At 54.5% G+C, this 23,017-nt stretch overlaps 8 protein-coding genes across 8 annotated transcripts; 4 read left to right on the top strand and 4 right to left on the bottom strand.

Annotated features, from left to right (window-relative positions):
- Window positions 1-661: 661 nt before the first annotated feature.
- NCS54_00112100 (Nudix hydrolase domain-containing protein) lies at window positions 662-1,837 on the top strand (the record flags this gene model as incomplete). The annotated part of the gene is made up of 1 exon (XM_053146755.1): window positions 662-1,837. The coding sequence occupies one exon, from the start codon at window positions 662-664 to the stop codon at window positions 1,835-1,837; it is 1,176 nt and encodes a 391-aa protein (XP_053002730.1).
- A 163-nt stretch (window positions 1,838-2,000) lies between these two features.
- On the bottom strand, window positions 2,001-2,558 carry NCS54_00112200 (Cupin-2 domain-containing protein; the record flags this gene model as incomplete). The annotated part of the gene is made up of 1 exon (XM_053146756.1): window positions 2,001-2,558. The coding sequence occupies one exon, from the start codon at window positions 2,556-2,558 to the stop codon at window positions 2,001-2,003; it is 558 nt and encodes a 185-aa protein (XP_053002731.1).
- Window positions 2,559-6,093: 3,535 nt separating this feature from the next.
- On the top strand, window positions 6,094-7,958 carry NCS54_00112300 (Hypothetical protein; the record flags this gene model as incomplete). The annotated part of the gene is made up of 3 exons (XM_053146757.1): window positions 6,094-6,610; window positions 6,778-6,946; window positions 7,028-7,958. The coding sequence occupies exons 1-3, from the start codon at window positions 6,343-6,345 to the stop codon at window positions 7,956-7,958; spliced, it is 1,368 nt and encodes a 455-aa protein (XP_053002732.1). The 5' UTR covers window positions 6,094-6,342.
- A 399-nt stretch (window positions 7,959-8,357) lies between these two features.
- On the bottom strand, window positions 8,358-9,980 carry NCS54_00112400 (Hypothetical protein; the record flags this gene model as incomplete). The annotated part of the gene is made up of 1 exon (XM_053146758.1): window positions 8,358-9,980. One exon carries the CDS (start codon window positions 9,978-9,980, stop codon window positions 8,358-8,360), a length of 1,623 nt encoding a protein of 540 aa, XP_053002733.1.
- A 457-nt stretch (window positions 9,981-10,437) lies between these two features.
- Window positions 10,438-11,219, top strand: NCS54_00112500 (Exonuclease domain-containing protein; the record flags this gene model as incomplete). The annotated part of the gene is made up of 2 exons (XM_053146759.1): window positions 10,438-10,557; window positions 10,647-11,219. The coding sequence occupies exons 1-2, from the start codon at window positions 10,480-10,482 to the stop codon at window positions 11,217-11,219; spliced, it is 651 nt and encodes a 216-aa protein (XP_053002734.1). The 5' UTR covers window positions 10,438-10,479.
- A 503-nt stretch (window positions 11,220-11,722) lies between these two features.
- Window positions 11,723-13,856, top strand: NCS54_00112600 (Hypothetical protein; the record flags this gene model as incomplete). Its single annotated transcript, XM_053146760.1, has 5 exons — window positions 11,723-11,892; window positions 12,066-12,163; window positions 12,237-12,440; window positions 12,494-13,507; window positions 13,564-13,856. The coding sequence occupies exons 1-5, from the start codon at window positions 11,840-11,842 to the stop codon at window positions 13,854-13,856; spliced, it is 1,662 nt and encodes a 553-aa protein (XP_053002735.1). The 5' UTR covers window positions 11,723-11,839.
- Window positions 13,857-14,423: 567 nt separating this feature from the next.
- On the bottom strand, window positions 14,424-16,364 carry NCS54_00112700 (Hypothetical protein; the record flags this gene model as incomplete). Its single annotated transcript, XM_053146761.1, has 10 exons — window positions 14,424-14,506; window positions 14,558-14,719; window positions 14,776-14,903; window positions 14,953-15,064; window positions 15,122-15,348; window positions 15,397-15,471; window positions 15,525-15,595; window positions 15,649-15,719; window positions 15,767-15,843; window positions 15,898-16,364. 10 exons carry the CDS (start codon window positions 16,362-16,364, stop codon window positions 14,424-14,426), a joined length of 1,473 nt encoding a protein of 490 aa, XP_053002736.1.
- Window positions 16,365-18,785: 2,421 nt separating this feature from the next.
- Window positions 18,786-19,913, bottom strand: NCS54_00112800 (Structure-specific recognition protein 1; the record flags this gene model as incomplete). The annotated part of the gene is made up of 3 exons (XM_053146762.1): window positions 19,221-19,913; window positions 18,865-19,082; window positions 18,786-18,815 (listed from the first exon to the last, which is right to left on the bottom strand). The coding sequence occupies exons 1-3, from the start codon at window positions 19,276-19,278 to the stop codon at window positions 18,786-18,788; spliced, it is 306 nt and encodes a 101-aa protein (XP_053002737.1). The 5' UTR covers window positions 19,279-19,913.
- Between the last annotated feature and the right edge of the window lie 3,104 nt (window positions 19,914-23,017).

Below are 23,017 nucleotides of genomic sequence, written 5' to 3' on the forward strand. Positions count from 1 at the left end.
TAAATCCAGCAACCAACACTTTTTTTTCGGTGAGACGTTCTCCTCTGGCGTGTGCTCCAGCTGCTAGTCACGCTACATGTGCATTTGCCTCACCTTGTTTTCGCTCAGGGCACCCAGCTCAGCTCTACACGGCCATGTGTGTTCCAGACAATCAACGCTGAACAACAACCAACCCGACTCGAAACGTGCGTGAGCAACCTCCCGGGCACTCATACACGGCCCGACTGTCGTACAGCCTTCGTCCTCATGACTCGGAGAGGGCTGCTGTAGTTACCTGTCTACAGTGGAGGGACCACAGAGCCGCCTGCAGAGAGACAACCTCAGCTCGGTCAAGGATTCACGGATGGACGGGATGCAGTACCAAAGCGGATTCCGCCGCGAATCTCGGAGAGGGAAATGGCGGGAAATAAACATTTCGGTCAATGACAAGAGCAAAAGCCTGTGGCCACTACGGTACGGACACAATCGCCCATGACATGAGCACCTGCCTGTCCATGGTTCACGGACCAGGAACTGGTATAACTACCTGCCCAAGCCGACCTCGTGTGGATTTTTGAATCCTACATCTTCACTCTCTTATCCTCTGGGAATACCTTCATTAACGACCTCTCCTGTGGTTCTTAAATCCCTGGTTGGGAACCTTATGGTCACGCGAGTCATGATGGCTTCAACACGATTGGCCAAGCCCTCGGTGGAAACTGCTCAATCTTCATGCCTCAATCAGTGCTCTTCGGCAGAACCGATATATCCTGGAACCCCCTCTCACTCTCTCGATATGACCTCGCTCTACGGAGTCGTTCAGCAGGGGAACAAGATCGATGCCGTGGCCCTAGAGGATGTCTGGGCGTTCCACATTCATGGCATCGACGAAGTTGTGGGCTACATGAAGGACGACGTCCAACGAGACATGGTATGGGATGAGAACTTTACCCTCAACCAAGTCACACGGACTATCCTTCTCAACCCCAAAACCCAAGCAGGTGAGAACATTGCGACGGCATGTTGCAGAGTCTTCTCGAACCTATGTCTCCTGAACCGTGGGCGGTTCAACAACTGCATTGACCCTTGGCTCGCTAAGGATGTGCCACGGCGAGAATTCCAACCTCTTCATGTTGCCGATAGCAAACGGCAAGATCTCACCATTCCCCTACCTATCCGAGGGCTGTTCGGGGTTGTCACGGTGGGAGTCCACCTCAACGTCTACACCGTCAAGCAGGTGGACGGCAGGGAGAACATCGACCGCATCTGGGTCTCGCATCGGGCCAAGAGCGTTAATGTCAGCTACTCGGGTATGCTGGACCAGGTTGTCGCAGGCGGCATGGATCCAACTGATCGAGTATCGGGAGTCTTGTCCCCGTGCGTCACCCTGAAACGAGAGGCACGGGAAGAGGCGGGCTTGCATATCGACCTCAACACCAGAGAGGTCTTTATGGGCCAGGAGGATGGCACTACAAGACTGGTTGGCTCAGTCGAACAGGCTCCTGCCATCACCTTCTATGACTGCAAGGACCGTAATGCAGGTCTCATGAACGAAGGTCATCTGGAGCCTGGAGTCCGCTTCGTGTACGATCTCAGGGTTGACACAAGCTTTCAGCCGCATGCTGAGGAGCGTGGTATCGAAAGGTTTGAAGCTCTTTCGGTGGACGAGGTCAAGCAGAGCCTCCATTCTCTAGACTGGAAACCTAACTGCGGGCTAGTCATGGTTGACTTTATGGTCCGCAAGGGACTTGTCTCGGGGGCAGACGAAGCCAGGCTGGGAGACATCATAACAGGACTACGACGACCACTCCCATTCAAGTTTGCACAAGATGAATTTCGGGTTTTAGACGGTTGGTAGGGATTATCAAAATGGCGTTTTGGGTAGCCTCCCTGGATTCAGCGGTTAGGGGGATACAGAAAATGCTTAGAGCAAAAGTCTTGGATGTATTCATGGCCACGCATTTTGGCTAGGCCCGGTAAGAGGTAAAGATAATGATAAAGTGGCTTCTCTTAATACGTTCCTATACAATGTTGCTTGCCTCCTCTGCAATTCTTCCCAGGTCAGCCATGCCATGAACCTCAAGCTCCTTGCCCTGGACCTTGATGGGGGCCGAAGGCAGAAGTGTGAAGCAGACACGAGCCACCTCAGTTCCCGAGTTCTTCCAGGCATGGTTGGTCCCCCTCTGAATGATTATATCGCCTCTCCGGAAGGTTCTGGTGGCGCCGTTGTCGAGGACACAGTCAACCTCGCCCTCGATCACAACGCCATAGTCGATGCTAGCGGTCCGGTGCATGACGGCCGGGAAGCCGGGCCAAAAGTCAACGACTCGGAGAGTAGATCCAGACTCTGGAGCGAGATCCTTCTCATAAGGGTGCTCCCTGTAAGCCTTGAGGTCGTTTCCACTGTTGAGGTCGTGAGAGTTGTCCAGGTGGATGTACGATGAGTGGATGGAGAAGCCGCCGCTACGCTGCTCCTCGACCTCGAGGGGAACAGATTCGTCCCAGATTGCATTTCCCTCGGCATCATGTGTGGTGATGTATCGCTTGACGGGAGGGAGAGGCTTAGGCTGAGAAGACATTGTGAAGTGGTTGTTGTTGGCTGTGAACTTGGATGTGGTGTTCGGATGGGATGCTTGATTTTTGTAACTTGTTCGTTTATTGTGTTCTTGTGAGTTTCTTTCTGATTCTCGTGTCTTTGTATTCGCAGAAGAACTCTTGCTCTTTATAGTTGTCTAAAATCCCATCTCGAGGAACTACATTCCATGTGAAGTCATGGTGACATGAACAGCCAACCAATAGGACGTCAACTTGAGCAGTGGATGTCAATGGACGGGCCAATGGCGCTCTTCCATTTCCTCCATCTGTTACATTAGTCAACCTCAATTCCTCCGCCCAAGGTCCATCGTCTGAAGCCATCGCGAGCATTACACATCACCAAGTTCCGTGGAGTTTGCACGGGACTTTGGTGGTGTTTCGAGATTGGGTAAGCATGTGCATCACTAAGCGAGAAGGGGGGCAGGGTATCCACAGACCGATCCCGCGTCTGTTTCCGGATTCGGATGGGGTGCCTGCCCGTTCCGGGGTTCCATCGTGTTTCAGCAAGGTACGTACCGTACCGGGGCCCGTCGCTAAACGTCCCATTTTACCCTCACGCCAAGGGAGGGGGAAAAATTGGCAAGGCTGAAACTGCGATATGCCAAGGAAATGAGGAATTGTGTAGGGCCATTGAGGGTTTCGTTTGTCAGGCTCGGCAAGCCCGTGGAGACCTTGATGACTTTGTTGTTCCTCGTGATAAAAGAGGCATGGGGTGCTGGTCAAACTGTCAGCCGGCCTGTCACCGCAAGTTGATCAAGCAAGATAACCCGGCAGAGTGAGTCCATCGACTGGCTGGCCTAGTCTGCCTTGTTGCTAAGTGGGCGCATGAGACTATCGACGAGGCTTTCCGGTAACGGCCAACCAGGCCGGTCAGGACCCTGGATAAGTGTGAACAGCCGAGATGGCAGATAGGATAAGTATTTGGTCGCCTCGAGGTGACAAGGAGTTCCAACAGATGCCGGAATATGCTTCGAGATGTGATTCTCGTAAAGTGGGAGGAAGTGCCAAGCTTGTTCATAGGGCTTGTCTGTCGCTTCTACGATTTACCAGGTTCAGAGCTCCACCAACATACGACCAACATTGTATCTTATTCACCCGCTAAATACAACAAAGCTCAATGTTAACGACTGCTAATAGCTGTAAAATATAATAGCTGAGACTCACCGAGAAGTTGATGCCGAAAAGTCCGTGAATAACGTCAAATCCACGGATCACCGTGAGTTGTAGGGTAGATGCGCTTTTTCCAGCCCCACATAAAATGGGTAAGTGAAGGTGGAATTCAGATGCAACTTCCCCCGGTTCAATGTCCATGGATAAGATCCATGCATCGGCTCTCCACAGCCCCCATTCCAAGTCCACATCACTTGAATCCTTCATCGCCCACTCCAGTCCTTCGCCTGCATCAATTTCATGCGGTCAACCAGCCAACCCGTGGATGGCTGCCCTGGACAAGCTGCCGACGCCCGCCCACCATCAAATTTCCTCTCGCCCCTGCCCTGCCAGTTCCGCCTCTCCAGGCCACACTGGAGCGGGAAAGGTCCGCCTTACCGTTTCAACAGGGCCTAAATCGACACTCAAACGCCATCGGGTCAACTGAGCCCCGAGCCGCCAGGCAGTGTCAGCTTTTAGCGGCGAACCGGCTCAAGGAGCTTTGCGATTTTGGGCTCCTTGCCCATGCCTCTGGGATATGAGCAATCAGCCAGCAATCCCTCGCCCGTGAATGCATGGTTTTGCTGTCTCGGACGGCCACAGTCGTCCACACGCTGTCTCGGCAGGGGGCGCTCGTGTTGTCCGCCCGGAGTCTTCAGCGGTGAAGATGCTGACCAAAGTGCAACGGTGAGGCTGCTTGAGCCGCACATAGCAGTCCAACACTGAGGACCAACACTGGGATGAGGAGCAACAAGGTCGGCTACCCGCACCACAAATCCATGCCCTGGAGCTGCCACTTGACCGATAAAATCCGTGCTGCCTCGATTAGGTACGATCAGCAAAATCACTGCAGCCGGGCGACAACAGATGAACAGGGGACGCCTGTTAGCCTGTGAGTCGACGTCAAGTGCAAGGAGAACGGGAGGCTGCGCTGCCTCGCTGCGAGGATATGGATCAGAACAAACGGCGCGCCATGCAAACCCTCGTAAACGGGGGCCAATGTCGGCCCTAGGCTGAGAAACAATCTGCTTGCTGCTGGTAGGCCGAGCATGATGGTGGAGAGAAGGAATATGAGGGGTGGGTGGCCGACAAAGAAAGCAGCGACCAATCACTTACCCGCATCAGAGACGGCCTCCTCAAGCAATATTAGCTATTATTGACATTGATTTGATTATAGGGGAAGCGCATGGACAATGTTTGGACTCCAAACGCACGGGAACAGTTGCATCACAGGGTCGAAAGTTTGCACACGGATACACTCTCGTCATTGACCAGAGCAGCGACATGAGATGCTTGACTGACACGATACGACACGACACAGAACCGGAAAAGTGAGCAACATGGAGGGCATCCAAAAATGGCACCCTTCAAATCGATCGGCGGCGGCCCCCTTGAGCTCGTTCCAGAACGCAGCCTCATGCGCCTCCTCAAGAGAACAAGCCCAAGCAACGGGCAGCAGCAAAGACCTGGCCTGGGCCATACTCGAGGATGGCGCAGCCCTCCAGGAACAATAGGCATATCTTTACGTACTGCCCACCTGTCGATGTCCGCTACTCCGCTGCATCACTTGGCATGTCCAACATGATCGAGGTCTTGGTCCCCAAGGGGGTACCTCGCTGGGCTGAGTCCTGGAGGGTGTCGGTGCTCGTCAAATAAGAGATACAGTCAGCAAGCCCCATCACCGGACAGCGGAGTTGTCAACAGCTCCACCGGATGCTGCTCTCTCCGTTGACGATGCTTCGTTTGCAAGAGACCATGGAGGCTCAGATGAGACGGCCAAGGTACACAATGTCAACGGCAAGCATCGCCATGACTGTATTGCATCGGCAGAAGGTATTTTCCCCGCCATGAGTTTATCTCCATTGTCTACGAGTGGAACAGCAACGTTGAGATTCGCAGAACCATGTGAGCTGGTTGAGCTGTTTTTTTTCTGGGTCGACTCTCGCAGAGGCCCGGGGGACGGTGGTCCATTCTCAGTCCAGAGCTCCAATGAGGACGGCTAGCTTTTCAGCTCTAGACGCTAAGGCTGCTGGCGCCAATAAATGTCACCTAGCAGCGCCACTCTACTAGGATTAGAGCAGGGCTAGCAGGGGCTGAGGCGCCCAATTTGAACACCCATGAGTCCCCTGTGGCCATTGAACTTTCCGCTAGGCTGGTCCGGGGTCCCTGTATCACTCTGGCACCACATGTACTGGGCTGCGCTGCACTCAAGGCGTCACGCCGCCCACGGAGGGCTGCTCATGTACGAAGGGCCCGGCAACCTTCCTAGGCAGAGTCAGAGAGAGACAAGCCAAAGAGAGAGAAACAAAACCCCCGTTGATCCCTGCTCTGCCGCACCTCTGGTTTCTGGAATCTGCACATCTCGCTCACCTGCTTGTCGCGACCCTCTGGCAAAGCGTCCCGCTTGAATCAGTGTCGGACAGCTTCAACATATCGTGGAGGAAGGGACTCACTCACACCAAGGATCGGCGGACCCCTATTAACTGCTGTCAGCCCGACGACAACAATTGCAATTGCAGAGTGAGAGGAACTCGGAAGCGAGGGAGGAAAGCTTCACCCAACACATCGCCAACTCGAAACCCAAACCGGAGCTTGGAGAAGCTATACAGGTTCAGCGCAATGTATCGCTCCGCTGCCCTTTTGGCTCTGGGAGCCCTTGGCTCACCTGCCACTGCCGCCTGGCTTAAGCCGGCTGCCGATTCCACGCTCGATGCTCCAGTACAGACGGGCCACCTGGGCCCTGATGCTGGCGAGGACCACCAGATGGCCATTGGATGGTCGCCTGTCCCTACCAATGCACCCAGACTCGCTGGTGCCATGGATTTGCGCTTTGCCCTGGGCAAGCGAGCTGAGTTGTCCCAGACCTGCGGTTGGGGTTCACTAGGAAGTGAGTTGACACCATTCAAACCCGACTGAGCTCTATTCGAAGGCGGTTAGACGCGTGTCTATCTATGGAGCGCTGGCGAGATATCCAGGCGCTTCACCTCGAATGACATACACCAGTGCATCTAACCTAGTCACCAAGACCAACTTATTAACATTGCATTTTCATAGACTCCTTCACCTGCGTTTCTAGCGACGCTTCTTGCGCTTCTGATGCCGGATACGTTGGCTGCTGTGAGACTGGACGATCTTGCAACGCGATCAAGACAAAGTGTATCGACTACGAGGCTTCTTCGGCTGGTGATTGCGACATCCTCGACGACTTCCAGACCATGTGCTGGTACGTTTGATTCTCATATGCTTGGCAATTTGGCCAAGGTTGTGTTTCTTTTTACGGCTCTTTGCTAACTAACACGAACAGTGGCTCCTCTGCGTACCCCGCCTGCTATACCTTGACTGGAACGAGCAAGGGCGAGTCGTTCACAGTCTTGGCCTGCTCCGTCACCTCGGGCACTGGAAGCCTGTTCTTCTCCGACCCTTTGGCTACCACCAACAGCGATGATGAGTCTACCGCGACCGATGACGAATCGAGCACCACCGACGACGCGGGCGATTCTACTGCAAGTGGTACCGCTACTGGAACTGACGCCTCGGACGTTACTGTCACGGTCGACCCATCTCCCTCGCAGACCACGAACGGCGGCGACGACGATGACGGCCCCAATGTCGGTGCCATTGCTGGTGGCACTGTCGGTGGTGTCGCCGCTCTTGGTCTTGTTGGTCTCGCTGGCTTCCTTTTGTTCCGTCGCCGCAACAAGAAGACGACTCCCGGAACGACTCCTCCCTCCAACGGCACCCCTCCCGTGGCTCCCGCTATGGCCCAGACTCAGAACCCCCAGAACCCTCAAAGCCCCGGCCCCAGCTTTGTTCCTTCATCTCCGTCCAACGCTGCCTACCCATCAGGTGTGCCCTCCAACTTCCAGCCCGGCTACCAACAGCCATACGACCCCAATGCGGCTGCCGCCTACGGCCAGCAGGCTTACTCTCCTCCTCCTCAAAACTATGGTGGCTACGCCCAACCGCAGCAGGGCTTCCAGAACCAGTATCCCCAGCAGCAAGGTTATGGCCAGCAGGGCCAGTACCCCGCTCAGTACGGTGCCGGTGGTTACCAGCCTGCCCAGTCCACTTCACCTCCTCCTGGTGGCATCACACCCAGCCCCGGTCCCAAGGAGGGCGAGCCTGGTTTCGCTGGACACAACACACATTCCCCTGCGCCCCAGCAGCATGAGGCCCAGGAGCTGCCTGCTGTCAACCCCATCGGTAACGAGAACAACCGCGCTGAGCTTGGTTAGGAGCCTCGCCACTGGTATCATGAGAGCGAAGAGGGTTTCTTTTTATGTCAAGAGGTGGAATTTCAAAGGTGACTGATAAGAGTCTGTTGCCTTTCTGGGAAGACGAGGGAATGGAACATGAAGGCAAGACAAGTCGAATTGCATGGTTATTATATTAATTGCATGAATTTGTATTATACCTCGTTTCTAGCGCGGTCGTATCTGGGGTTGTTTAGTTCATGAGGACCCAATATTATAATGCCCAATATCCCAGTCAATATTCCAGCCGATATCCCGGATCGTCAATCTATCTCGCAACCAACGAATGAACCAGCCAACAACCAACAATTATAGACTTGTCATTTTTCATCCCATGTCGTTTTCATCCGATTTCTCTTTGCCTCAGAGCCTCATGCGGGTCTATGCTTCGCCACTATCCAACTGCTCCCCAACAGCCTGCTTCCACCACTGCTCCCAGTCGAGAACCTTGCGGCCGAGCCTGGCTTCCTCGGCGGCAAACACCATGGCATGGCTGCGCAAAACCTCGTCGAGAGTGCAGCCGATGAACTCGTCCTGAGCCCGAGGTGCTTCCCAACCGTGGTTCTTGACACGATCGCATGCCATGACAAATTGGCGTGTGAGGCCCAAGTCACCACCGCCATGGCCGTGGTCCTCGATGCCCGGGCGGTATGTGTGCGTCTTGCCCGTGTTGAAGTCCTCGACGACGATCTTGGCCGAGTCGGCGTAGATCTCGCCGTGCTCCCCGTAGATGTTGGAGTAGCGCTGACAGATCTTTTTGGTCTGGGCGACCATGTGGAAGGTTGCCATTTTGGCTGGTTTGTTGGACTCTGGCCAAGTGATGGTGACGACCTGGTCGTCGCAGACATCGTTGTCAGCCTCAAAGACGCAGCGGCCGAACCAGTTGCGGGACTTGACTTCGGACTTGGGAGTAGACTCGTCGTAGTCGTCCTCGAGGGCTTGGGTCAGGACCTCCTCCTTGGCTATCCGTGAGGGGTAGTCCTCGATGTCGTGGACGACGACGCTGATGGGCCATCTCGTGTTGCCCGCCCCTAGGCCGTTGAGCTTGGGACCGAGGTAGATGTTCTTGGCTGAGAACTTGCAGCCTTCGTCTCCCAGGGGGCACTTTGTGCAGTTGGTGGCATCCCCCGCGGCCTTGGGCTTGCGGCTCTTCTTGAAGAATTGGAGGCTGCCAGATGAAGAGACAGTCTCGGGGAGGTGAGGTTCTCCTTGTCCCGCCTTCTCAGGGGAGCAAAGCAGCCATAGTAGAAGGTCGATGTCGTGACAACTCTTGGTTAGCAGCGAGGGCGCCGTAGTCTTCTCGCTGCGCCAGTTGCCTCTGACATATGAGTGTGTAAAGTGCCACCAACCCACAGGCTCGGTGTGAACGACGCTCAAGATGTCTCCGATGACGCGCTCCTCGAGGAGCAGTCTGCGTAGCATCATGTTGTGCGGGCTGTATCGCAGGACGTGGCCGATCGAGAAGACCTTGGAAGCTCGCGAGGGACGAAGAGCCTTGTACATGTCAAGGCAGTCCTGAAGAGAGCAGGCAAGGGGCTTCTCGCACATGATGTGAAGCCCAAGGGGTGCCAAGCCGACGACGACTTCGCGATGCATCTCGTCCAAGACACACACAAAGGCCCCGTCCACACCCTCAGGGACATTCTCCTCGCCTGCAGCAGCCCTCCTCCGCCGATCCTGCTCATACTTGAGAAAGTCTCGCCAGTCCAGGAACGACTGGCCCTCCCCAGGCTCACCATCACCCCAGATGTGGCGGCGACCGAGGGTTTCTCGCTTGAACTTGAGGGGCTCTGCGACAGCGGCGACGACGCCATTGGTGACGCTGTCGATGGCCTCTGCGTAGTTGCGGCCTCGCGAGCCGGCGCCGATGATGAGGAAGCGAGGAGGGGTTTCTGACATGTCGGGCTTTGGGGGAGGTATGACACGGAATGAAGACTGCTCTGGGACGGCCTCTCGCTTTTCAGATGTTGTAAGCTTGGAGATCATTTTCTTTATTGAGGCCATTGTCAATGAGGTTGTGTAGATTCGTAGATGGTTTGTGAGTCGAGTATGCCGTTTATATAAGTTGAGGTTGTTGAGTTTAAACGTCTGCCTTGTGAGTGAGAACGGACTTATGCAAGCCTCAGACACCTGACTTTTTGGTGGTTGTATTCAGGCAACAGTCGCAGGCAGACAAAATATGTTCGATAGTGATAATTGGGACATGCAATCTGCAATGGCTTGCTTCATAACCTGTCGTATCTCTCGAGTTGAGCCGTCAACAACATCCGGCAGTTGGTGAGATGGCGTCAAAGAAGCCAATGAGGGGTCGCGAATTAGAATACGCAACGTTCCAGCGCGTTGGTTTGACGCTGGATCACGGGGGTTGGAAGCGGATGCAGTCGCTGTTAGTGGGCTCTGTTATGCTCCACTGCTGCAAGCTCGTCCACTACTAGCGACTGAAGCCTTGGAGGTTACATGCAACCGTCCACATCCAGAAGAAGAAAAGAGAAAACCTCGAATTATGGCCACGGTAGAAGGTCAGGCTGATAACCAGCCCAAGAGCGCCAGCGATGATCCCCTCGTCTGGATCGACTGCGAGGTACGTTTCGACTTCAACGTTGCACTCAGTGGCTGCAGATGAACTACCGTCAGTGGTGAATTTTATGCTCACATGCCTGCCTCACTTAGATGACTGGTCTCGACCAGGACAATGATGAGATCCTCGAGATCTACTGCATAATCACCACGGGCAACCTCGAGATCCTTGACGAGGAGGGCTTCCACGCCGTCGTCCACTGGCCGCAGTCCCGCCTGGACCAGATGGATGACTGGTGCACAAAGACCCACGCCGACTCTGGCCTCACCGCCGCGGTCCTGGCCTCGACCACGACGCCGGAGGAGGCGGCCTCGGCGCTGCACGAGTACGTGACGAGGTTCATCCCGGAGCGCCGCCGGGGCCTGCTGGCGGGCAACAGCGTGCACTGTGACCGGGCGTTCCTCCGCCGGGAGCCCTACGGCCGTGTGATGAAGCACCTGCACCACCGGATCCTCGACGTGAGCTCCATCAAGGAGGCGGCGAGGCGATGGTGCGCAAAGAGGATCGTCAACAAGGTGCCCAACAAGAAGGGCCGGCACAAGGCCAGGGACGACATCCTGGAGAGCATCGAGGAGGCGAGATACTACCGGGAGGTCATTTTTCGACCGACGTTTGACGCGGCCCCGGCTGGTAAGAGCAAGGGGGCCAAGGCTGCGCATTCCTAGGCGAGATAGGTGGGTATATTATTGAGTATCCGTTCTTTTTCATGTTCTGGAGCTGGTGCGGTGAGCATGGGAGCTGTCGTGCCAAGCTCATGAGCTAGTCGAGGAGCTCAATGAGGGACATGACATGACATGACATGACACAAGGTGTATGTCATGAATTGGCTGCAGCTAGCTTGATGCCATTGATCTATAGTTTCTGTATATGGACTGCTCAATATGGTACTCACAAATGTCTTGGAACAAGGAGTGGACAAGCTATGGCATCATGAGAGCTCTTCGCGCTAGGAGCCCCTCAACGAACTCCGTCTACTTCACTGTACCGCACTGTACAATGCACACGATCAATCTTAATAGCACAGTGCCAATTGTGCCGCCCCTCCATTAGCGCAAGTGATATCATCCCCTCCAAACCCCACCACCACCAACAAACAGCTTTCCCCAAGATTGGAAGCTCCTCTCCTCCCTCCCCGCCGCTTCTTGCCCAAAGCAAGGTCGTGTCCGTCCCGTCGTTGGGTGGGTTCTGTCTCAGTCTCACCACCTTTTCCCCTTCTTCATTCCTCTTCCTCAACAATCAACAAACCTTTCCTTTCTTTCTTCCTGTGCCCTCGTATCCTACAGCCATGAGCGTCCAGACCGTCGAGTTCACACCTTTTCAGGACCAGAAGCCCGGAACGTACGTTGTCCCTCCATCTTCTCAACCCCGCCACCCACACCCATTGAGCGAGCTCCGGCCTTCTCCATCCCACACCGTTTACTCCCGAGAGCTGCTCAAGGCTTGTTTATCTTTGAGATTTGCCCTCGCTTGCTCGTTCCATTAGAATCTGTACTGATCTGCAATCCTCACAGCTCCGGGCTTCGCAAGAAGGTCGTCGTCTTCCAGAAGCCGCACTACAGCGAGTCCTTCATCACCAGCATCCTGCTGTCCATCCCTGAGGGAGTTGAGGGTATGCTATGCCGGGACCCGAGAAACGTCCTCCACCGCGGACGACACGAGCCATGATCTGATCCATGTGATAGGTTCTTTCCTCGTCATTGGTGGCGATGGCCGATACTGGAACCCCGAGGTTATCCAACTGATTGCCAAGATTGGTGCCGCCTACGGCGTCAAGAAGCTCGTCATCGGCCAGAACGGCATTCTCTCCACTCCTGCTGCCAGTCATGTCATTCGCCTTCGCAAGGCTACCGGAGGTATCCTCCTGACTGCCAGCCACAACCCTGGTGGTAGGTTTCAATGCCAGATTCTCCCCTCTCTACATCTCCCTAACAATCACAAGGTCCCGAGAACGATTTCGGTATCAAGTACAACCTCTCCAATGGCGGCCCTGCCCCCGAGTCCGTCACCAACAAGATCTACGAGGCCTCCAAGACCTTGACATCCTACAAGATCGCTTCGATCCCCGACATCGACATCTCTACCGTCGGTACCCAGACTTATGGCGACCTCGAGGTCGAGATCATCGACAGCACGGCCGACTATGTTGCTATGCTCAAAGACATCTTCGACTTTGACCTGATCAAGAAGTTCTTCTCTACCCACCCCGACTTCAAGATCCTCTTCGATGGCCTCCACGGTGTCACTGGCCCCTACGGAAAGGCTATCTTTGAGCAGGAACTTGGCCTGTCCGACTCGACCCAGAACTGCGTGCCCAAGCCCGACTTTGGTGGTGGCCACCCCGACCCTAACCTCACCTATGCCCACTCCCTCGTCGAGGTTGTCGACAAGAACAACATCCCCTTCGGTGCCGCTTCCGATGGTGATGGCGACCGAAACATGATCTACGGCGCCAATGCCTTTGTTTCTCCTGGCGACTCTCTGGCCATCATCGCCCACTATGCTCACCTCATCCCCTACTTCAAGAAGAACGGCGTCAACGGCCTCGCTCGTTCCATGCCTACCAGCGGTGCCGTTGACCTCGTTGCCAAGGCCCAGGGCCTCAACAGCTACGAGGTGCCTACCGGCTGGAAGTTCTTCTGCGCCCTCTTTGACGCTAAGAAGCTTTCTATCTGCGGCGAGGAGAGTTTTGGAACTGGTAGTGACCACATCCGTGAGAAGGATGGTCTGTGGGCTGTCATTGCCTGGCTCAACATCATTGCCGGTGTCGGTGTTGAGAACCCCGATGTCACTCCCTCGATCAAGGAGATCCAGAAGGAGTTCTGGACCAAGTATGGACGTACCTTCTTCACCCGTTACGACTATGAGAATGTCGACTCGGATGGCGCCAACAAAGTTGTTGGTGAGCTGAACAAGCTCGTTGCTGACCCCAACTTTGTCGGCAGCACCATTGAGGGTGAGTGAGATCCTGATGCTAACTTTCTGAATGTCCTCCCTAACTAACACCCCCAGGCCGCACCGTCACCAAGGCTGGCAACTTCTCCTACACGGACCTCGATGGCTCCGTGGCCTCCAACCAGGGCCTGTATGCCGGTTTCTCCTCTGGTAGCCGAATCGTTGTCCGACTTTCGGGCACTGGCTCCTCGGGAGCCACAATCCGTCTGTACATCGAGCAGCACACTAGCGACCCCTCGAAATACGAACTGGATGCTCAGGACTTCCTGAAGGAGGAGGTCAAGTTCGCCACGGAGCTCCTCAAGTTCAAGGAGCATGTTGGCCGTGACGAGCCCGACGTCAAGACCTAAACGAGAAGCGCGAGAGCTGGTCATCTGGCTGCTGGACGAAAGAGATGGAAGCAAAGTAAAAGATAATTCTGAGATTCTGAAATTGTTATTCGCATGCATGCATATATATGACAAATTGAGCGTTCTTGAGACAAACCAACTGAGATGAAAACAGAGGGTGTGCTGAGAACCAAGGAATACGGCAGCTCAAACTGACAGACATCACGACATGAAGGGAAAAAAAAGGAAAAACAATTCTCAATATCGAAAAACACGAGACGTGCCCTTCCAACTGACCAAGGAGAAAAGTGAAGCCCTGCTGGCTATCGTACAATCTTGTCCCGTGACTCTTGATCGACAAAAGTGAAGTAGGTCGTTGCTCGTAAAAAACCGTCAAACCGTTGCTGAAGTAAATACTCGTTGGGCGCCGTCGCTAAAAAGATGAATCGAAACCAAACGCTGTAGATGAGAGAGAATAGAAGAATAAAGAGGAAAGAAGAAGAAAAGTAAAAGAGAAGGAAAAAAAAAATACAAGAGGTAGATGGTTGATGTGTCAATCTTGGACGTAGCGAGAAGCGAATTATCCTCTTAGGTCTTGGTTGGTGATTCTGTTGCTGTCGTTGTGCTCATGTCGGTCGACGGGGCAAATAGTTCCTTGAATCGTTTCGTCGCTAAGACAAAGTGTGAGATATGGGTTTGACTGCTAAACGGGTCAAACTTACCCTCTTCGCTGACGAAGCAAATCTCAAAGGCACCAGCAGCGCCTCGTCGCTGATTTTGCTGCCGATACTCCTGGCAAAAGACGTAGAGCTGGACGTCGGCGAGCCGTACCTTTGTCTTGCTGACCCGCTTGATCCATTTCGGTGAAGCAGACTGGTGAGTGACTGCGAGAGTTAGCCACCCAAGAGATTTAGCAGTTGAAGCCGGGGGTTTGACATACTGAATGCCGTCCACACGGGACATTGGCGGAGTTCGCCGTCCCAGACAGCGGCGTGGAGGCGGAGGCCCTTTGTCATTGTATCCTCATAGACGATGAGGGAGTGCATAAAACCATCATCGACAATTCGACTGTAATGGTTAGTTTTTTAATAGGAAAAAACTACGCTGTGAAGCTTACGCTTGAAACAACTTGCGCTCACCCCGTAGGATGAGGTCCTCTGTAGCAACTTGAACGGTAAGACTGTTGCGCGTCTTGAATGACACAAAACAGCAGTACATGAGAACAAGTTCTATGTCAAGTCAGCTACCGAGACAACCCAAAAACCATCATGGAAAGGGAGATATACCTTCCCAGGTCATGAAACATAGGTTCGCCCACAGCTTGGCGCAACCTTCATTCGGACTCCACCGCCAGAACTGTAAGCTGCTTCCATCACGTTCAACGCACAGTTCATGTGCGCCGCGGAGTGAGAACCAGGGGCTCCCCATGTGATAGATCCGTAGGAGGAAGTATGGGCACCTATCTCGGGTGCTCTGATAGACGATCAGGGTTATTTGCCGTTCATTAAACGGGCTGTTCGTGTAAGTGGATTGTCGCGTATAAGCGGAGGTCTGATCTTACCGCATAAATAGAACCCTTGCATCGCTGGGCATCCTGATTTGGTTCCAGGGAAGATGTGGGCCGTATGACTTGGACCTGGAAATAGTTAGTTGGAGCAGATCATGTTATGAGTTACATGGAGAACTCACGAATGCTGGTGCTTGAGTGCAGTTCGGGAAGGCAAAGGTAGGGAAAAGATTTGCTCGGCCCAGTGTACGCTCTACGGCCCCGTCAGAGATGTGCCCATTATCAATGTGTTCAACGTGAACTGACCGAAGTGAGGTTCGAGTCGTCTAGTATGACATCGGGACGAATCGAGGGGTTTAGGCGGATAGGAGGAGGGGCTTCTCATGATTAGCATCATGTCTATGTTGGGAACGTCTACACTTACGGATGCCTCTGGCTTCTCGCAGTTGCATGATCTGCAGCCGAACGCTTTCCATGGAGTTGAAGTCAAAGTTTGGTGACCTTACGGGTGTCAGTGGATGGGATTCACAAGCGTTGGGCGATGTTGGAGCCAACCTGGTTAGCAGCTCGCGCAACAATGTCAAGAAATGGTTGTAGAGGATAAAGCGTTGGGGTAGTGAGAGACCTCCCGCTTCTTGGGTCATGGAATGATACATCTTTCGCCAACGGTTCTCCTTGGTGAGTGTCCTGTCCTCATAGTGTGTGGTGATGTCTCGCAGGGATCGTGACAGACAGGGAAGGATGATTTCCAGATAATCGAGCACAACAGGGACGCGGGAGAAATGGGTCTGGGAGTACTCGGCGAGTTCACGGAGCAGTTGGGCCGAGATCCTGATCTCCTCCGTAGTGACAACCAGATGGGCGTGAGGGGCTTCGGGAAGAGAATTGCGAAGCCCTACGAGATGAAATGCAACCTTGTCTGCCCGTTGTGCCTCGAGCAGACAGCCTTGAAGTAGATGCAGCCCAAGCTGGCCGCTTGGGACCATTTCCATGTTGGTAGGAGAGAGGGAAAGCGAGTCCATGGTCGATTAGGGATTATTTCATCCTATGAGGATGAGTTGAGTATTAGAGTGAATGGTGTATATGCCGGTTTTCCTATTTCCTCCCAGTGCTGTCCTTGTGGTCTCTTGATACTGATGAGGAATAATCGATCGAGGTACCAAATGCGGTGAGGAGGAGGTGCTCGCCGGCGGGGAAGTTGTCGTGGGGTCGGGGAGCGAAGTAACTCTGAGTAGATGGAGGGTGCTGAGAGATGGATGAATATCGATGGTTTGTTGGATATCCTATTTCTAGATAGGAACCAAGGATTAAGTCAAGGGTAAAGAAAAGGAGACGTGTAAATAATAATAGGGCAGGATAGGAGATGAGGGGACGGCCGATGCAGGTCGTCAACAAACGTGTGATGCGAGCCGGGCAATCTGTTCAACACCATCCAGAGGGTGCACCCGCACCAGTCTACCCATACCCATGGCCTTCCCTGACGTGGTTGGTGCACGGTTCCTATCGTGCTCCATGAGTGAGCCCATCAGGTCGATGCACGTAATGTCGGGAGGCTCTTTGGGGATTCGTCTTGTCCTCCAACTAAACAAGGGTCTTGACCACCTGATGCCCATATCCCGCATTTCCCGAGGACGAGCTCTGCGGGACATCAACTTTGAGGTTCCATCAACACCAGCAGCACGCAAACACATTGGGGGGCAATTGCGCAGTGTGTATGGCCGAATTGAGCTGGGGAATTGGCGCGCCTCGGCGAGTCAACTTCTCAGGCGTTGCCACGATAGCAAGCGTCTCTCGACATGACGCCAGACCAATGCATGAGGAGCTCGGGGCCGGCGACTGGGCTAGATCGGGGAGTGGGTGGGCACTGGCGCTGGGGAGACAACGGAAATGGGTGAAGGATGACCATTCTTCGAGGCCGCCGTCCACTCAGGGTCGAGGTGCGACGTGTTGCGACGGCGGCGACTCTGGTGGTGCATCCGCGGCAGGTGGACTTTGTGTGGAGAAATCTGATGATGATGGAGATCGCAAAGGCCCTCGACGACCTCAAAGCGCCTTCAAAGCGCTTGGGAACAGCGTCTGTGCTGGGGTGCAGGTCCTCGCCTCGTGCGCTTCTCAACGCCCAAACTCCACTCCATCCTGGGTGGTCGTCGGCTCAACGGCGCCCTCGTGCTCAAGCTCGAGCCTTGCTCAAGGGGCCATCCTGGCCATGAGGCTCGGCCGGCCACGACATGATGCCACTCTCGCCGCGCTCTGCCGTGGGGTTGCACATCCATGACAGCCGAGTCATGACAGCCTTCATGTCATGTGTGAGGTATAAGAGGCCGAGGATGGCAGCTCACTTGTCTCTTCTCACTCCTTGTCCCTTGGCTGGGTCGCAACCCTCTGTGCCCTGCGACTGGTTGCCTCGCTCGATACGACAACGTGGTTCCTCTGGACGATGCTGACGAGAAGCATAGTTGTATTGGGTTTCGGAACGTGATGGAGGTGATGAGATCTCGACCCAGCCAAGCATGTTTCGAAACCTCGCTTCGTCGACAGTGGGGGGAACAGAAGTGTCGCCTTGTATATGCGAAAAGCCTCGACTATCAGTACCTGAAGAGTCGACAAGTTGAACATTATTCCAAGGCACTGAAATACGACATGATTATGAAAAAAAATATGATATAAGCAAAAGAATATATAGATTACATATGTCTATGAAATTCTATCTCCCAACAAGCAATTATTATTGCAAATCAGTATCGATGTTAGATAGTCTGAGTATCATAGGTCAGCGACTAAGCTGGGTACCGAGGAATACCCCCGGCCCCCGTGTTGTCAATAGCAGCGCCTTCCTCATCTGCCCATCTCAACACCACCAGCAAGCCACCACTAGCCACACATCAGCCGCACATCAGCCGCACATCACTGGCCTCAATTGACCCGTCACTTGAGTCTCACCATCAGCGCCAGCCTCACACATTCATCACCAGGTCAACAACACACATCGCATCAACATACATCATGCATAGTCTCACTTCCATTTCATACAGTGCCTAGTGGGTTCGCAAATCGCGTTGGCTGTCATGTATTTTGCACATCAAATATTTCGTGTTGCTGAAGCTCCCATGCTTTGTACAAGCATCTTATTCCTCATTGATGACCCGAGCTCATTATCAGATGCTCATGATCATGGGCGTTCGAGTGGGAGCATGCAGCTCGACCAGCCGCCCTCTAGACCTTAATAACGCGTCGAACGACCATATCCCTTTGAGTTTCCGGTAACAAAAATGAAAAAGCAAAGCACCCATCCTGTGCCATCATACAACACCGCCGAGACCAAAATACAAGGAAAGAGAAGGACGTCAAGTGCGAGCATCTCCGATGCGACTCTGAATGCGGTGACTATTCCCAGTCACATTGCGTTCATCAGCGCTTGGTGCCTCTCAGTGTGGTGCCTCTGTCTAGGAGGACTCCTCCTCTTCCTGGTCGGCCTGCACAATAATTAGCCACGAAGTCATCCAAGTCTGCGGTCACACGTACGTTGTAAGCCTGCTTCTCATCTTCGTATCGCTTCTTGTCGGCAGCAGCCTTGGCCTCATAGGGGGCACGCTGCTTCTCGTTCAGGGCCTTCCATCGCTCACCGAGGAGCTTGCCGACCTGGCCGAAAGAGATGCCGGGGTTCTCCTCACGAACGTTCTCACGCTGCTCGTTGGCGAAGAACATGTAGGCAGAGAGGCCACGCTTGGGGGCGTTGGGGTCTGGACAAGTTAGCTATTGTCCCTTGTGTGTCTTGATCGTAGGCAACACGATTGGGTTATGCGCCGACACAAGAGTGTATGCGGCAGCTGCCAATGGCGGTACCGGATCAGACAGATCGGGGTTGAATCAGGACTTACCCTTCTTGCCTCGCTTCTTCTCAACCTTTCCACGCTTGCCAGCAGCAGCCTTAGGCATTTTGGATGTGTTCTATGGAGTGTGAGTCAAACTTGCTCAAGACTTGGAATGCGCGAAGGTGAAGTGATGGAGGAAGTGCGCTGGGGAGAGAGCTGAAAGAGCCAACGCGGTTGACGCGATGTAAATGACGAGGGGTAGCTCAAGCTAAGCTCGGGCAATAGGTGGTTCGAGGAGATGGTGGTTGAGGCGCAAACGCAATTGCGTTCCTCGTCGCGTGAAAATCCGTGTTTGGTGCAAAGAAAAAGCTGAATTCAGGGAAGGCGCGTACCTTGGAAATGAATTTGGGAACGAGAAAGTGGTGGTGATGTCGTGAACTGTGATGCGCTTTGGTCAGCTATGCTTGCTTAGACGGGCGCGCAAAAGGCGAAGGTGAAGATGATGCAACGCGAGCGACGAAGCAGCGCGCAACTCCCAAGATGATCAGGTTTTTCAACAAAGATAAAAACGAGATCGGAGAGTTGACGCGACGCAATTCGCACGAGCAGATGCGGCAAAGAATAAGAGAATGGGTATGTGGTGCTGGTTCTGGTGATGCGCGTCGCAGAGGAAGGTACTCACCACAAAGACGTGTCGAGCGTGGACGAGTAGGTATAGAGAGACGCGGGTATGAGGGAGGATTTTGGGTGAGAGATTGTATGGGAGAGGAGAGAGGGAGGGAAAATGTATGGGGGGAGGCCAAGGCAGCCTTTTTACTATGGGGAGCTGATTGTGCGTGGGGAGGGAACGCGGCCTGCCCAGCTACCACACTTGGACGGACTGTTATGCTGGGCACTGGCAACAACTGGGTGCGGTGCTTGCTTCTTAGACGAGACCCCCCTTCCTTCCCTTCCCTTCGGACCCTTCCTGCCCTTTGACGAAAAAATGGGTGCGCGCGCGCACTCTGGGCTGCGGTGCCTCGAGCTTGCTTGCCTGGTGCTGGCCTGGTGCTGGTGCTAGTAGGAGGTACTGTCGCAGCAGAGCAGCCTGTACCAAGTACCTGCCACACCTGCCTGCCCTCTTCCCCCCTTGGCCCTTCCTTGGTGCTGGGGGAGAGCGACCAGGACTCAAACCGAGCCCGGACATCCAAGCTCCTCAGAAGCACCTGCCTTTGGCCACTCACCAGCCCGCAAGCCTGTGGTCCTGCTGCTATTATTGCGTGGTACTGTACAGGTACAAGCCGCACGCAGCCCGCCGCGCCGAGGTACAGTACAAGGGCCTTGTACCGCGACACTTGCTGCGCAATCCGCACCGTATACCTGGACCCAAGGCCTTTTTTTTGGGGGGGCCGACGGGACTTCGACTGGGACTCGCAAGCCCCTCTTTGGCCATGAGTGATCACCCTTGTTGTTGACCACACTCTGTGCCTCTCCCCTCCCCTCTCCTTCTCCGGCTCTCTCTGCTCACGCTGTCTCCGTCTCCCTGCCCGGCCGCCGCTCAGTCTCGTCCTTGCCCAGTCAACGAGCTCAGTCCAGCGGGTTCTCTGGGTGATACCGTACCCGTGCCCTGCCGCCGCCCTCATCCGTTGTCTCCCTCCACCACTTCCCAGTCCCTCCACCTCCACCTCCCTGAGGCCGCTATCCTTCATCAATCAATCTCGGGCTTCCAGTCGCGCTCGACATGGACGCTACTGACACCCTCCTCCCTGTCTGCGCGCCATTTGTTTCTTTGCTCTCGTTACTTGTGCCACACCATTGCCTGCTGCGTACAACATTGCCATTACGGACCGTGACTGTGGACTACATTACCTTACCTCCATACCTGGCTGGACTAGGAGTGAGCTCCTGCGCCAGCGGCAGAGGAACTTTAACCCGCGTGCTCAACCCGCAGCGGACTGGCGTACCAGGCGCTGACGTTTCCCGACTCCATCCAACGCCATCTCGGGCTGTCTGTCTGTCACTTGCCCAAGCGCGTCTTCCTCGTGTCTCGCCCATCGGTCCTTGTCTTGAGTAGACTTGATACTGGCCGGCTCCTTGTTAGTCGTTTGGCTCCAGCCCAGCCGCCTCTGCTCTGGGACTCGACTCGAAACGTCGACGCTCCTCTTGCTAAGAAAACACCCGTCAGCAGGGCAGATTGTCGCCCACAAAAAGTGGCTCTCTGAAAAGTGATACCTTGCCGTACTCGGTGGGAGGCTGGCTGGTGATTGAGAGACGGTGGTGGATGCTCATTGTGTTGCTAATTCAGAGTTTGGCGCTGCTACGGCGGAGCACCCTCACCTCACCACCACGAATATCACTGTTGCACCCTGGCATCGGAGCATGCTAAGACTGGGGAAAGTATCCGATCTTGTTCAGACAAAGAATCCGTGCCGGGCAACCGGGCGACCAAATGCGACCACCCGCTTTCGGGCTCGTCTCTGTTCCCAGCTCTGCCGTTTGGTAGACGGGCAGGCAGATGGACGTTGTCTCTGGAAACCCCAGCGCTATCCTGTGCCCAAGACAATCTCGGGCTATGTTTTACCTCACTCTCCAACTCTCACACCCCTGCGCTGCGATACGCCGAGGCTACTGCCTCAAGCATACCGTATGTGCACACTTGGCGATGACACTACCTAGAGACATTTGTATCACTTGCACAACCTCCGATGGCCAGCAGAGATGATATTGATACAATGGGCGTAACAGGCTGGTCCTTACCTGCTCTGGACGACATCATCTCGCCTCTTGTTACGGCTTTCGGCGCCCATGGTTCTTCTGATTATGCTCTCACGCCAGCCAATTTTGCCTACGCACGATCAACTCTGGGTCGCCTCCGTGACTGTCTCCCATCAGTTCTAGACCATTGGGATTTTTCCCCCGGCGACTTATGGATTATGCTTCCTGCTGATAACTGGAGCAACGATGGACTGGCGGGGTACTTTGATCATGCATGACGGAGAAGTACCGTCATACGAATTTTCAATGTACAGGTACAAGCCAGCGCGTACCCTCCTCACATGGATTGGATGCTCGCCTCCTCACAGCCATCCCCTTCATACCGGCCTCAACGCAACGACACCTCCCTGTGCCGCCTTGCCTTGAAGGGGAGAAGACAGAGTCCAAACATCATCACAATAGGCGCTCTAACTAACAGCACGTTTTCATGGTTCCCCGAAGCGAGCTTGAGAGGCACCATTTGGTTTGAGACCACACCCCAGCCAACTGCTGAAAGCCTGGCCCTCGTTTCCCATGCCACTCTTCCAGAGTCAGTGTGCAAGGACACAATACGGTCCTAGCTTCCAGCGCGGAAAGGCTGGTATTGTGTGCCATTGAGTGTATCACCGCAGTTCGGGGTTGTCGACTGGCATTCCTTCTTCAAGCGAGTTCTGCGGAGAACAAGACGAAGATCATACGCAGGAGGTGCATCATCGGTCATTGCCCCTCGATGCCATGCACATCAGTGCTCTCAAACGCACCGAGAAAAACACGGCCAAGACAGGCAACAAGAAATGGCAGATGACGAGGGATACCTCATGACGCATACATTGTCTGCGGGCGCAGCGGGTACCACGAGTCGTGCGAAAAGGCCTTGGTGGGCTACCGCGCGCCGGGCGTGGTGAAGGTAATGGGCGTGGTAGGAGGAACTCCTAGCCTCCAAGGCAAGGTGCAGCCGGAGCAAAGAGACAAGCAAGCAAATTGGCCGGCGAGGGCGGGTTTGCCGGGCTTGTCTGGATGGGCTTGTCTGGGCTGTGCGCGCCATTTGGTCGCGCCGGGCCAAAACAAGGTGCAGAGGCACGCCGTAAGTGGCCCACGAGAGAGGTACCAGCAGAGACTTCCAGCGGGTA

This window comes from Fusarium falciforme, chromosome 1, assembly GCF_026873545.1.
Source record: "Fusarium falciforme chromosome 1, complete sequence".
NCBI classification, from domain to species: Eukaryota; Fungi; Ascomycota; class Sordariomycetes; order Hypocreales; family Nectriaceae; genus Fusarium; species Fusarium falciforme.